General features: G+C 33.0%; 1 protein-coding gene across 1 annotated transcript in view; it reads left to right on the forward strand.

Moving 5' to 3' along the window:
* Positions 1-16,060, forward strand: part of LOC124369435 (alkaline phosphatase, tissue-nonspecific isozyme-like) — a 70,586-nt gene that overhangs the window by 39,912 nt on the left and 14,614 nt on the right. Inside the window, exon 4 of the mRNA XM_046827441.1 lies at positions 15,491-15,669. Within this exon, the coding sequence (XP_046683397.1) occupies positions 15,491-15,669 (179 nt within the window). The remainder of the gene's footprint in view (positions 1-15,490; positions 15,670-16,060) is intronic.

A 16,060-nucleotide genomic window follows, 5' to 3' on the forward strand; every position in this document is an offset into this window, starting at 1 on the left:
AAATATACCCATTGGTCAATCTTCTCACTTTCGAGACTGAAAAAATACTTCGTCAGCTCCTACCATAAAATGCTGATCAAAGCTCACTATCAAAGCAAATACTCTGCTTCTTAAACATTCCCCAGCATCAACTACGTACAGAGACAAAGTTATACAAAATCAGAAAACTGCTTTACCCTCAGAGGCAGATAAAGTGAAGAAGAATATTCAGATAACAGATCTGATTAAGTCCCAATGAGGATTCGAAGCGACTCTCAGCCAGGTCTTCTCAGATGTATCTTCTTGGTAAGGACATGGTCTAGGGCTCTTTATAATTACGAATGGAATTTCAAATTTAACAAGGCCACCTTAGTCCTGTAAATAAATAGAGAAAAGGTTATAATGAATTGACTTTACTACAAGCATAAAAAACAAATACAAAATTTACAATGTCATCAAAATGGTATGAGAGGCCATTTAGAAGATTTAAAACCACTTACCAATAATAATAGGCCTCAAATAATCTGTATTCAAGAAACTAAGCTATCACACCACGCACAACTTAATCAAAAAGGGTAGAACACTTTTCGTTTAGATTACCGTCAAGACATAGCCTGTGGTGGTATTCCGATAATGGCAGATTCCTTCTAAGCTCTAGAGTATTAAATATTGTAAAAAACCTTCAAGCAATAGATATTAATTTTCCTGTAAAATTAACGATCTGCTCCATATACGTATATTCCTCAATTAATATGTTGTTTTTTTTTTTGTATTTTTCTAGTAGTTGTTACATCATACGTACGTTTACAGCAATCTTAATTGCAATATATTTTAAAACACAACTCTAAAAAAGGAAATAAATTGTATTATTGTAATTGATTTTCTAATAATGGACCCCTATAGAACCCACTCCAGTATAAAATTGTTGTCATTTAATCTTTAATAATTGTTGTTACAATTTATTGTTATCTATTTTGTATTGTTACTATTGTTTTTTATGTTGTTACTATTGTGTTTCCTATCCGCTAACACAGTAATTGGTAACAGTTTTTTTTTTATCTGAATAAGTGTTAAATTCCTTTTTGTCTTTAGGGCAATGATAACCTTAAGTGTTTTTTCCCACAAAAAAGCACTTCCTCAGACTTTCATTCTCTTCATCTACTTCCTGCGAGGCTGTCAAGAAGTGTAGCGATATACAGCAGGTACAGAGAGTGTAGCGTGTGGTGAAGCGAGTTAGACAGGTACGTAATGAGGCATTTGGGCAATGTGTGAACCACGCGGTTTTCATGGTAGCCCAACCATTAGGTGTTATGGTGTGTGTATTATTTAATAAAACTCTAGACATGATATCGTCTGGCATTGCGAGACACCCAGGAGAAAATATGCAGGATCAAACGTCGTAGGTGGCATGATATTCTTAATTGTGCTTATTATTTTCCATTGTCAATGGTTGAGCCCGTTTTAAGGGTTTACCTAAACTTTTTCACATAAGATGCTAAGATATTTTCATCTTTAGATTCTTGGATGTATGTAATTTTAATGAAGTAGTGTCAGGATTAATCAGTTCTGGTTTGATCAGTATTAAATTATACGTAGTCGTAGACCATAACGGTGTTATATGTTTGAGAGCTAAAATATTAAAATAATTCTATTAAATTAGGGTAAAAAGAGACATAAAGGTTATGAAGGCTCTTTTATTCCGTAAACTATTTGGTAGAACATGGTGTAGTCCTAACAAGTCACTGATTGTCAGTCGATATAGCAGGATTTCAGTCCGGATGTTTATCTGAGTAGCTGTCGGTATCAATTAACGATAGACCGACAGGTGGTAGAGGCATCTACTCTATTACGTTGTTACGATTTGAGCTTTAATATTCAGACGTGGTCTTACTGGCAGTGACATTGATGTGCAAAAAATTGCTATTCATAAACGCATTCTTCCTAGAATTTTTTGTGGCCTTAGCCCAATATCAAGGTTTTAGAACTAATCTGTGCAATGGCAACTTAATTTTACAGTGATAAATATCCAGTCTTAAACTTGTAAATTTGAATGGTCTTTCGAATTTTAGTCACACACAGACTGATGAAAATTTTAAAAGTAAATAACAGTAAATTCCATGGCTGTTATAATCGACCGACACTATCCACTTCAGTTCCAAACGATCGAATCCAAATACATGTTTCACTAAACCACGCCTAAGAGGCCAAATTTAGTTTATGCAGTTTCTATACGTTATGAAAACAAAAACAATTTCTAAACCATTTTTGGACTTCATCTATAAGTTCAGTGTGTTGCTGTGTAAGGGGACAAACAACACTATTAAACTTAAGTTTCATCGAGCTAAGGGTTTAAACAACCTGACAAACGTGTTAAGATCGTTGAATAATCTATTAACACGCGTGATGAAGTTTAACATTTGTAAGTACTCCTCAAAATTTTACTACATGGTCTTTAAATTCTAAGGCGCTCGTCATCAGTACGTTTAGATCACGAAATCTATTCACTCTAAGAATTTCTGTATCATAAATTTTATATTTGAATGCAAGTGACTTTGTTTTGCGATAAATCGACGCATCTCAACATTGAGATACATTAAACTCTAAGCTATTTAGACTACATCATCAAACACAGAGTTTATATAATATTTCAATATCAAGCAATCTTCTGTTATTTTCACGATATTATATATTCCTAAATCGTATTCAAATTTGTTTCTGAAAGAGAAAGAAGGATATTTTATCAATAGATTAAATAATAAAGTTTCTATATTACTACCTCGTAGAACATCAGATCCTGGAATAACCACATCTTATTTACAAGCTAAATGAGATGCATATTGGTGTCTAATTTGGGTAAGAATTAAAATACATATTAATTTTTTTTTAATTCATATTTTTTAGCAAACTAACAGGAGTGACTTTGTAGAAACCTTTATAAAAATTCGTATAAATTTTGTTAACTTCAATGTTTCTGTGTAAAAAAATGTGAAGTGAAGTTTATAAAATTCACTAATTTCGTTAGGCTAGCGTAAACATTTATTGCTTACGACTTTTGTAAAGCTTTGTATGAAAGACAGCAATGTTATGAATAATTATCTCAAACACCGTACCGGCTGTTAGAACCGATACTGGGCTATAATTCAAGATATCTAATAGATTTATGTTCTTTAATAAAGTTTCTCCTTATTTTTCAAATCTTCAGAAATTTGACTTTTTGAAATACAAATGTTAAATATAAGACAAAATGGTTTTGAAGTTATGTCAGAACATTATTAAATTATTTTAACAGGTATGAGATCGGGTCAAAACGGTACATTAAAATCTCAAAACATTATATTATTGTAGCGAATAACGAACAAGAATTTCTAAAATCTCCTTTATAGAAACATCTTTACTTGATTAATAGTGGATTATGTGAGTTAGAAGGAGTTAGACAAAGTTATACGTTTTCTTTTGAAGTCTATTTCAATTTGAAAGTTACATGAAAGTTCAGACCTGAAATTCATCCTATTAAGATATTAAGTTTCAATGGAGGTCTTTCTAATGGACACTTTGATGTTAAGATAGCATTACATGAAAATGAACACTACTACTAATGAGGACTACACAAAATACAATAGGTACATCGATACCAGAAAGTTGTAACAAAACAATAAAACATATGTTATGCTAGGTATACTAACAATAAACGGAAGGATCAACTAAGAGTAGCGGCACGAAATTATCAGAACAACCATCCAGAGAGGGCTTCTTAGCCCTAACTTCGCCTGGTAAAATAAGACAATTCTTTACTTTACTTTTACTTTTTACTTTTACAGAAGTTCATCAAATTGTAGTTTCTAAATACCAACACAATAATCCTGAAGTTCGTAAAACTGCAGTTTCTAAATATCAAAACAATAACACACAAGTTCACCAAGAATCACAAGCGAAATATAAAATCAAACAAGGCTTGGAGCAAAAAAGTAACTCAGATGACGTTCTTGGAAAACAAAATTTTGCTCAGCCTTACCATATGACTCTAACGAAATCTATGACAACAAATGATCATTCTACAAAGCAAACAAGTTTATACGCGAATGCCCAATAATTGGTTCCACGTTCACCGTACAGTACAGGTCTAACGGACATACTCGTGTTGATTCTTTACTGGGCACATCATACCAAGTGTCATGCGGGTTGCGTCAACTGTCCTCGCGACCCGCGTGAAGGCGCTTAAATATATTTCACTGCACCATACCTTATGTACTTAGCTTATGTTCATGTGTATTTTATTACATAGTCTGTGATGTTTGTACAATTATAAAAATATAGATGTGAAAGGAACTTATCATTTCTTATGATTCAATATGTATATTAATTCACACCGAATTTATGCTTAAATACTGAACCACATTATAACACAAAAAATAATATGATTTAGTTATGCAAGTTTAAGAGACGATTTTTATTGCAGTGATAGTAAACAGATACAAGCTTTTGTACGTGCAAATATGGGTACAATTGTGACGTATTTGTGTTTATAATATACAGTTTATCCACCGATTCTCTCCGAATACTTTTAAACTTACGAGTACATTGCAGGATATCATGGTTCTGCAAAAGGGTAAAGGCAGGACAGGAAAAAAGGACAGGAAAAACTGTTATCTCATCTGAGCCGGCACGGCTAATAACATATATATAGTTTTATTTAAACTTAGAAATTCTTGGAATAGTATATATATATATATATATATATATATATATATATATATATATATATATATATATATATATATACATGTGAGTGTGTGTGTGTGTGTGTTTTATTAGAATTTCTAAAAACAACAATAGCAGAAACTGCGGATAATACGGGCTTGTAAAAAAGTTAAAATCAAAGTATTCATAAGTTGAGAGTGACGAACCTTTGCGGGCGTATTTTGTATAGATCTAAGCTTGCTTTCAGTGATCAGTGTAATATTTTGTGTTTATGACATAGTGTAAAATATTTGTTTACCTTTTCTCCTCAGATTTGATACGTTTCTTACTTAACGGTAGTTTGTGTATAATGGCTTCAAGAGCTGTAGGAAAACTTATAACATTGGCGACCGTAAAACAGTATTACATGATTTTAAATACTTAAAAAATCTTTTTCTTAAGAAAATGTGTCATTTTAGGTAAAAAAACAAACTATTGAAATAACTTTAACCAGTTTGCGCTCTGTTTATCAATTTATAAAGAATTCATTGAGAATACTATTACGCCAAGAAAAATACAACGTGAAATAGAACACAAAACCAGTATAAAGTTGAAATACGATTGTTGTACAAATAGTTGTTGTTGGTTGTATTTGGGAAATAATGCATAACATAAACATAATGTATAACCTATACACTATATCAATTTATATAAATAAAAAAATGTTAGTTTAATATTGATACGGTCTTAGTAATAATTATGCTAACACTTTAAATTATAACAGTAATTTCATTTAACTGGAAAGTAATGTGAATTTTACGTGTAAGTAGCCTATACCATGAACAAGACACCTTCTTGAAAAATGTTTGTTTAAACTTAAGAAATAAGTTTGAGACGGACTAACATATTGTATGACCGAAATAGTGTATTTAATCCAATGAGTTTCCGAAGCGTAGCCCAGGGAGTCGATGTCTTGAGGATGGCTAGTACCATGGGAACCGCCGATGCATGGGATAACAATGGCTTATAGCCGCTCCATACTACACGGTAAACGTGGAACCGAGAATTGCAATGTGCTAAGTGACGATGAAAAAGAGGAATCCTTTTTTTGTTTGCCAGATGGGAAAGTATTATGGCGGTGGCTATGTCTTTCTAAAGAGACTACGTAGTCATAAATGTATGCTGTCTAGATAAATGGCTAATCCCGTTGCGGTTTTAGGAAAGTTCGTGTTCTGTTCTTCAGCTATGTTCTTCCCCAGTTCATTTTAGATTACTCTCACTTCAAGTTCACCACGATTCTTTTGGACTACACACTTTTGAGCTTGGTGTTTAACCTTAATTTCGAGTCAAACCTACCCACTTCATTGCTTGTCAATCGACTACTTCATTTAAGGAAAGTCGGTTCAAGTGTTTTATTAACGATTAAGATTAATAAGCTATATTCGAAAGAACATTGGAATCACTAGGCCCACCCCCAGATACCATTTAAGTAAATTTTTATCCTATTTTGACATCAGAGTGGAAATCTATGCGTTTATTAAACATATAACTTACATAAAACTTATGTATATAAAACGTACCTAGAATCGGTGCATGTAACCTTTCTTGTAATCATTCGAGTATTTATTTCTAAGACATCAGACATCTCCACTCCCTGTATTTCTAAGACCTCAGACATCTCCACTCCCTGTATTTCTAAGACCTCAGACATCTCCACTCCCTGTATTTCTAAGACCTCAGACATCTCCACTCCCTGTATTTATTTCTAAGACCTCAGACATCTCCACTCCCTGTATTTCTAAGACCTCAGACATCTCCACTCCCTGTATTTCTAAGACCTCAGACATCTCCACTCCCTGTATTTCTAAGACCTCAGACATCTCCACTCCCTGTATTTATTTCTAAGACCTCAGACATCTCCACTCCCTGTATTTCTAAGACCTCAGACATCTCCACTCCCTGTATTTTCGTCCATATCGGTATAGTATACACCAAATTTTCCTAAATAATACAGCTAAGGGTTAATTAAGGCAAAAAAGTGTTTTGAAACTATGGAAATTTAAATAAATATTAAATTTAACAATGCATGAAATACTGTATTACTAATATTAATCGGACTTAATTATTTTAAATTTATTTGAAAAACGTATACTCGATTCCAATTTTCCAAGCACTTACTGAAATGTACAGAATTGGTGCAATACTCTATCGAGTACAACTATTCTATCTGGATTGATAAGCGGCTTTAGTCTTTTGCCCGGAAGTGAACATTTTGTCATTTCCAACGAAGTGTGAAGCCTAAAACGTTGCACTCCATGTTAACCTGCCATAAGCATGAAACGGTAACGTAATCATACTCATTACTCACTAGTAACGTCTACAGCTTAATCATAAGCACCATACCAATTAAAACTAAGGAAACAATGAAGTTCTACAACATTCTCCTTGCCTTGGTTTAAAACACTTTTGACATATTAAAGTTATTACTATTTAAAAACATTTTACTAACATATCGATTAAAATAATTATGACAGTTCGGAAATGTTTAGTTTTGCTCCATTTCACCATCTGCTTAGTGCAGCCCTTAATTATGAATCCTGAGAATTCGTAATCAAGGGTGCAGCATCAGAGATGGACACTTATCGTTCACATCCTTAACTTCTTGAATCTGTTATCCACGTACGCATGAAGGTATTCAGCAAGCCGAAACATTCGCATTCATCCCAATATAGCTGCCCTATATAGGATAACTATTTGCCGAAAATACATGATTTGAAATTAGCGTTCCTGCATTTATAATACAATTATCGTACGCTATTAAAACAAAACCTGTAATACACGTGATATTAGGTATACAAGAAAACTAAACAACACACACAACAATAAATGATTTTGTGTTATGATAACTGAACAGAATTAGTCATGAAGAGTGTAACGAATTGACGAAACACATGGGGTTGGATACCGCTGAGGTCGTAGTAATGAATACTCGATTTGCAAAGTTTACTTATATGTTTGATTGTGCCAATTAAACATAAAAGCACCACTTCTAGATGTTAAAAATAAAATAATATACTGCCACGTTGCTGCCAAATAGTGATAATAAACTAAATTATATCAAAGGGTGGGCCTAATATTTCCAATGTTCTATGGGAATTTCGCATACGAACTTCATAATTATTAAAACTTTAAAATTGATTTCCCTTCACGTTGATGTCTACTCACAAGCACGTGCGTCAGCGTATTATAATGCGTATTATATAAAATACAACTAAACAACGGTAAAGAGAAAAGTAAAGTATGAAATATTATATTTTTAAAATATAATTAAAATGATGCTAAAGTCCATATTTATTTATTCCAATCCTTGCCACATCTCATTCTGTCATACGTTGCCGTATCTAAATGGACAAATAAATATTAATGACGAAATTAACTGAATCGGAAGTAAGTGATAATACATCTATATACATATCTGAAGACACATTCAAAATTATTTAATGTGACATTTAAATTTAACTGAAATTTTATATAAGTGTCTCGAATAAATTTCAGATCTATAGTTTTAATACTAAGCTGCAATTCTACTACACTTCATAACTCTTGAACGTATTCTTGAGGAAGGACATATCACTTTTTTATAGCATTTCTGATGGTTCCAGATAAACATCCTGTCGTTGGTGGCTCTGTTGCCTAACCCAGTATTATCCGCACAACTCGATATGAGATGTATTTGAGAGGTGTCAAGTTGTTATCTTTTGTGATCATTAGTCTAAAATTGTAGCGTAATTTGCTGCGTCTTTAGCCAGTTTGAGAATTATTGTTCCGTAGGACATGATGGATAGGTATATTTCGGCTAATACGATTAAGCTGTCACGAATGAGAAAATCGTCGAAGGTTAATGATGAGAGATCATTTGAGGTTGATGATAAGAGAGCAAGGGATCTACAGGGTGCCCAAAAAGTCCCGGGTCGGCTAAATATTTTTGAAAATATTTAAAATAGAGCTACAAAACCTTACACAAAATTACTGGACATAAAAATCTATTTTATCACATATTCAGTGATCCGCTACTTCCTCAGGGGGGGCGGCCCGCTAGGAGTCAGAAGAAAATCTTAAATGTAAGCATAGTTTGATATGCATATCAAATAAAAGGTCTTTATTATTAGAGTACAGAGCCGCAAGCCCGACCTAAAACGGATAACCGAGTCAAAAATGTCAGCTGTTCAAATATGGCTAGAGTTTGCAACTTAGGTTAATGTAACAAAATACACTGATGAGCTTTTTGACTTTAACTTTACTAACATTAAAAAATGGACATGAGGTGTTTCTTGAGGTGTTTGAGGGTCATTTGAATGACTGATTCAATTGTAAACCGTTTTGGGTTAGTAAAGTTAAAATCAAAAAGCTCATCAGTGTATTTTGTTACATTAACCTAAGTTGCAAACTCTAGCCATATTTGAACGGCTGACATTTTTGGCTCGGTTATCCGTTTTAGGTCGGGTTTGCGGCTCTGTACTCTACTAATATATACCTTTAATTTCATATGCATATCAACCTATGCTTACATTTAATATTTTCTCCTAACTCCTAGCGGTCCGCCCCCCTGAGGAAGTAGCGGATCACTGAATATGTGATAAAATAGATTTTATGTCCAGTAACTTTGTGTAAGGTTTTTTAGCTCTATTTTAAATATTTTGAAAAATATTTAACCGACCCGGGACTTTTTGGACACCCTGTATAGCTCAATCAAGCCTCTGGTAAAATGGCCGTGAAAACACCGAAAGTAAATAAAAAAAGAAACAGTTAAACTCGTTTGATGTAGTATATAACAAGATAAAATGAGTTTGCTTTTGGAAGATTTAATAAATACTAGACCAATAGTCTGCCAGTATTAGTAAATCTTCTACATAGAAGAACATGAATATGGGAAAATCACCGATGTGGGTTTAATTGGTTTTAGGATTCACCTTAAAATATTGTTAGATCATTTTATTTTATGGGCTTATATCATTTCATAATTATGTTGGTAGCAGCTGAGGCGTTTCATGCTGAAGTAATATTTGTTTATGGCACAAAAAAGAGTTATTTATATTAATGGTGATAATGTGAAACGAAAGTAGGATATATTGAATCTAATTTAATGCCAGCAAGCTTTAATTCCCAACTACTCAGGAACAATTTTCCTGGTTACATCTTACTGTTATGTAATTTTATTTCCTTCCTGTACAATAGTACAATCTTCCCTAAGTGTTACGATCGGATTTAATGAGAAGAGATAGTGACTTGACTTAGAACGTGGTTATTATTTCTGCAGTCAAGTGACTTTCAGCTGTCTAACAATCTGAAATACTATGCTGAAATCTCAAGAGCTTTGGTAGACAAATTAATGTCTGGTGACGTCTATTAGTTACTGAATTCTTTTTGTAATTCAATTGTAATATTTCTTTCTAACTAAAGGAGGTTTTCAGTAATTATCTATACTTTTGTTCAAGATTGCTTTGACGATAGAAGGATTTTTAAGGAAACAAGAAAATTCCGGAAATTTGTTATAGTTCCGTGAAAAAATAATCAGTAACACTACCTTTCGGGATCTGCACTTTGATATCTTCCTCATGTGAATAACTAACCTAACTTATAAGTACGATCTAGGTTAAAATAAACAAATTATACCAGAGCATTGTGACACGCATAAGTAAGGAATCACAACAATCATGTTATATGACAATTTTAAGGACACTAACTCTAAAACATTCTACTAATAAAAACAAGACACAACCTTCAATATTAAAACTAAGCTATAGAATACAGGTCACAATAGGTCTGCACTAACCGGCCATCCTCGTAGAACTGACCAGAGGCCAAACTTAAATGGCGATCGTCACTAAGACATGTTTGGCAGAGACATGTATGATTTGATTATTTTAACCTAGATTGTAGTTATGTGTTATGTTAGTTATTCACCTGAGAAAGGGGTCAGATTACAGATGTCAAAACCTAGTGTTAAGATTTGTTGTCAGTATCTCTGCTATGCACACAAGAAATACTCACACTATTTAAATAACTCAAATCTCTTCCTGATAATTCCTGCATGTTGTTCTTTGATTTAATGCTTCATTCTTAGCAGGTCTTAGAGGATAAAATATTTGGCTATGTTATAGTGGGTTTTGGCATACTCTTATGTGTTTGCACCTATTGAAATGTCGTCCTTATTATTTAAAAATCCGATAATAATATAAATGATGTTAAAAGATCATTCATCTGTAGCCAGTTGCAAAAGGTGCCCATTTTAGCAGGGTACTACCGCAGTAGCCTACCACATAGCCCCCTAACAGTGTTAGTATATAAATTGTTAGTGTTGATCTACACTCTGTCTCCATATTATGCATTACTTAGTAAACTTATGGTTCATTAGTTTTAGTCTAAATGTACTATACTTAAAACATATGTGAAGTATCTATCTTGCTAAACCCGAGTAAAGGTCTTGATGAGTGGTAAGGACAACCACGAAGTGGTCATTTTAAGTGAGTGCTCCATTTTCTGCCCCTACAGAGGTATATGATAATTCAGCTACATTTTTATCATAAACTACTAAAGACATAGTCCTACAATTCTTGTAATTGTAGTTGGATTCACTCCAGGTTTTCGCAGAGACTAAGGAGGTCTTCAAAGGTCAAGTCTGTTCAGAATCTGGAACATGCTCAAGGCTAAAGTCATATAACAACCAGAAAGTTATATTGTATATGCGATGGTAGAGTGATGGATGGTCCTTTGTATGTATTATTCTAGATTAAAAAATTTGAAATCAGTTTCTACTAAATGGAAACAGTCTTTGCCACCAAGATTAACCTAAATACCAAAAAAAAAAAACTAGAGGATGGAGGATGCCTGTTAATTCTTTATATTGGAGGATTTAAGAGGTCATGAGGTTAGGTGAAGCCATTACGTCGCGTAAGAATTAAATAAACCCATTCTATTATGCTAACATTAAATCAAATTAAAGCAAACACTGGTTAATTTTATTGTGTTGTATTGTAACATCTAGGTTTTATTTACTGAAACAATTATAGTAACCATGTGCTTTGCCTTAACATGCCTAAGCTCCCAAAATTATATATAAATACAGCCATTTGTTATTTGAATATTATGATCAGTACATTCATGATATTAATCCTTATTTATGTTAAAATTGTAAAACCGTATTCATCTTTACAATCTGAGAGAATTAATTTGAGAATATGAAACAATCAGTTTAGATTTGTCTCTATATGTAATAACCTATTTCGTATAATTCATGAAATAGAACAACTTAATATTAACAAACGTGGTATAATACAGTCTTTAAGTTATATTGCAAATGTTACCAGCATAGTAGTATTTATTTCATTATACATGGGAAAGCTGTGTAACAGTAAGTCTCAACCGTATGAATGAAGTAACAATAGAAACAAACACAGTTTGTTTGTATAACGTAGCAATAACTACGTCTGAATCTCTAGGGTTGCTATAAGTGCGTTTACATAACTGAGATAAACTGTTTGTAAGTGCTTTGTAGTACATGCTTTGAATAAAAGGTGTACAATTTTGATGTGATATATTTGTACCATTTACGAAACTTTCTTGATCACTTATAACCTAATTACATAAGAGTTGAAAATAATCTAAACAGTTCCAAAAACTAATTAGAGTTTTATTTAATATGTCAGTTATACATTTTGTGGTAAGTATCTGATCCTCGTTTTTTATTTTATTTTATTGTTTGCAGAGGGGGTGTAAACGAGCTTTACTGCACGGACGCCTGGCTTTAAATGCAATAATCTTTTGTTTCACGTGATATTAAACTAGACTGAAATCCATTAAATGATATAGAAACTAGTTATAGTGAGTTTCACAACGTATGGATTGAAAGAATTTGGCTTTATTACAACCTTAGAAGTACGAATGTTGCGTATAGAGTGTATCATTTCTCTGCAACAATAATGTTTATGTTTATAACAACTTTCTCTCACGATTAAGTAAGAGCATATATAAGCAATTGTAAACCAATTAATTATGTTCTGACCTTGCGCTCCGGACGTTCTTTGGTCCGGACGTTTTTCTTTAGTGGTGGTGCGAACCAATTTATAATGCTTTTAACTTAATTTTAGTGAATCGTGCTTTAGTTTACCAGTTTATAAATATGTAATTCATTATTTTAATGTAGGTAATTCTTTTTCATTGCTTAAATGTTGTCTTATTTTGTGTTCTATAATTTAAAAAAGAGCAACATTAATGTATACGTTATTTGACATTTATATCACCCTCGTCATGTTACTAATGAATTTTAACTGCATATTTATGACTTTATTTCTCTTGGGAAATAAGTATTAATGGTTCAAAACTTGCAAAAACAAGTAATTTTATATTTTCATGTTTTGATAGCGTTATTATTACTGTTATCAATTTAAAATATATCAACGTTTCGATTCTGTGTAGGTGATTTCATCAAGTAAACCACAGAATGTAAGAATTTGGACATTTTTATGTATAGGTCTTTGAAGCCTTTAATATTTTATACCGTTAATGGGTTGTACGTAAAAACTTGTTTTGGCCTTTCCCCTAGACTGATGATTATTCCAATCACTTATTCTTTTTTTTCCTCAAGATACTTTTTTCAAACAAAATATATTTTTAGCGTAAATTGTTTTCAATGGAGTCTAAAAGTTTTTTATCATAACAGATACAGTTCAGTTTGACGCACAATAACTGTATAATAATAATAACCACAATCACTATTGTAATACCTTGGTGGAATTAAAAGTTCTCTTTCTGCAAACATGGCGATAGCCGGTGGATTGGCTAAGCGGTTGTTACACAGAGTGGCCTATTGCGTCCAGCCGTTGGGCCAGTGCTTTGTACCTTTCCACATCTGATTGACTCTTAATATACTAATGGTACTATCGGTCGTGGACTTAAATAAAAATAAATAAATTACGTTTTGTGTATGGCCCTTCTAACTTGCGGTATTACACTATAAGGTTCATGGCCACTACAAATGAGTCGCTGATTTGGATATTGAAATGATGAATTCTGGTGTGGATAGTATCCGGTTGTGGGCAGTAAATAATATTTCACCCTTAAGGATTTTGTCAAATGAATCGTTTGAAATGAACACATTTCAATTCCCACCTCTCTCCAGATAAAAAAAACATAAAATTTAGGTAACATTCGGGACATTACTGCACTGACAAAACTCTTCTTTGGTCGTGTTATTTACGTCTTGCAAAGATTTTTGGTAGCCGCACTTATGGAGTATATCCATGCAGTATTCAGAACTTGAAGACTTTTACCTCTGCGTAGTAATATAAAAAAGTAAGTATAAAGTATAAACATTGCTATCAACTGTTAACAAAAACAAATATTCTTCATCTTATTAAGATTATGCTGGAAAACATTGTTATTTAGAGACAGTGATTCAAAATTACTCATGCATTATTCTGACCACACCTAATTTCTGTATGTTTTTGATAGAAAACTTAAAGAAACAAAATATGTTGAACAAAAACAAACATTTGCTGTTGTTGTCTTAGTTTATCTTATCTTAAGGTACAAAGGACAGTTTGGCGACCCGTCGCGTAACGTCGCGGCACTCATAGTCAGCTTGGCGGCACTCGAGGCCTGGCTGTACGGTGGCAGAATCTACGTCATGGAATTGTTCAGGAGGCTGGTCACTAAGCAAGTCTGTCTCAAACTAACTGATTGTATACATTTATTACGTAATACATCGATTATTTTAGTAATAAGTACCCATGAACTAAATTATATTACTTGAAATATTCCGACCTCAGCGAAATCTGTCCAAGCAAAATCTTGGAGACCACCGCTTTATTCGGGGTAGTTACCCCACGTCATGCCCCATCCAGTTTCATTGATCTCGATAATATTATCCAAAATTCATGAATAAAGCAATACGAAACTTTGTTTATTCTTATATTTAAAACTACTGATAACCACCAATTTGATAAAAGAACTACATTTTGAATTACACATATATTAAAAATGAGTTTATATGTGATGTGTTGTGTTTCACTTTATAATTTTAGTCATATAACACGTACTAGGCTCACCCCAAAGTTTATAAGATGCAATTTATATTTATTTATTTGACGGAAACCCCTTTTCACAAACAACTTACGTGTTAATACTGGAGTTGGCAACACCTTTCAAGAGGCTTTATCAAAGAGATTTAAAAAAAAAAAACAACAAAAAAACACATATTTTGAATATTCAACTAAACAGCAGTATATGGTTGACCAAGCAACACTGTAAGAAAAAGAACAAAATATATACTGTAAAAACCATAGGATAAATATACAATACCAGAAATAAAATATATGTCAAGGATAACAACTGAGAAAAATAAATCATGTGGGAACAACTATTAACTACATGATGGATAAAAACTAATATAATATTGATCGTATAGCAAAAATAAAATATATAACCAATGGATAAGAATGATAAATAGAAAAATAGTAGAAGAATAATAATAAATGAAAAAGTAACAAGAACAAATAAGCAAAGTCCCAACAATTTAACAATTAAAAAATTACATTGACGCAGGATACAGTCTGCTCGACCTTCAACACATATTTCCTTATTGTTGAAACAACAGTGGGGACGAAGTTGGTAGTAGGTGGAAGTAAGCTGGCTTTGCGCTCAATGCGAATCACTGGACTATTCATCTCATAAACTGTTCCGTTTTGGTGCCTAGCAAAGAGTTCAGTGCTTCTAGTCCCCAAACATATAACATATACATTGCTAAACATATTTCTATAAAGTGCGTACATTGCAGGCAAGGCTACTGGACTAGTGACCAACACCCGAGTCACGCACGCCACGCCAGCCGCCCTGTACGCCCACTCGGCTAGCCGCTACTGGGAGGATGACAGCAAGGTACCACCCAAGGCTAGGAAGACCTGCAAGGACATCACCCGGCAACTGATAGAAGATGAACCCGGCAGGAACTTAAATGTGACTGGCACACATTTTCAAGTCTAAGTATTTTAAAACTTATAATGTATACGCGTATGCTTATTTAAGGTTTATGAACATATAACACTTATATTACTCAATTAGAGGTAACATGTTAACAGGACGATATGTTTACCACAGAATATAATATTTTGGAAAAGTTCAGTTGGCCGACCGGAAAGTCAGAATTGGAAATAGTTCTGGTTTGTATCCTATTTGTGACCATAACGATCTTTATTACTACTTTAACCAGCGGTCGAAGGGAGCGAGTAGGACAGGACTAAGAAGAAAATGAGCTTTATCTAAAAAATTCACATGTTTTAGTACTTATATTCTAAGCTTCAAACATTTTCCATTCCAAACAGTCTGTATAGTGTATAAAATAAATGTC

This window comes from Homalodisca vitripennis, chromosome X, assembly GCF_021130785.1.
Source record: "Homalodisca vitripennis isolate AUS2020 chromosome X, UT_GWSS_2.1, whole genome shotgun sequence".
Lineage (NCBI taxonomy): Eukaryota > Metazoa > Arthropoda > Insecta > Hemiptera > Cicadellidae > Homalodisca > Homalodisca vitripennis.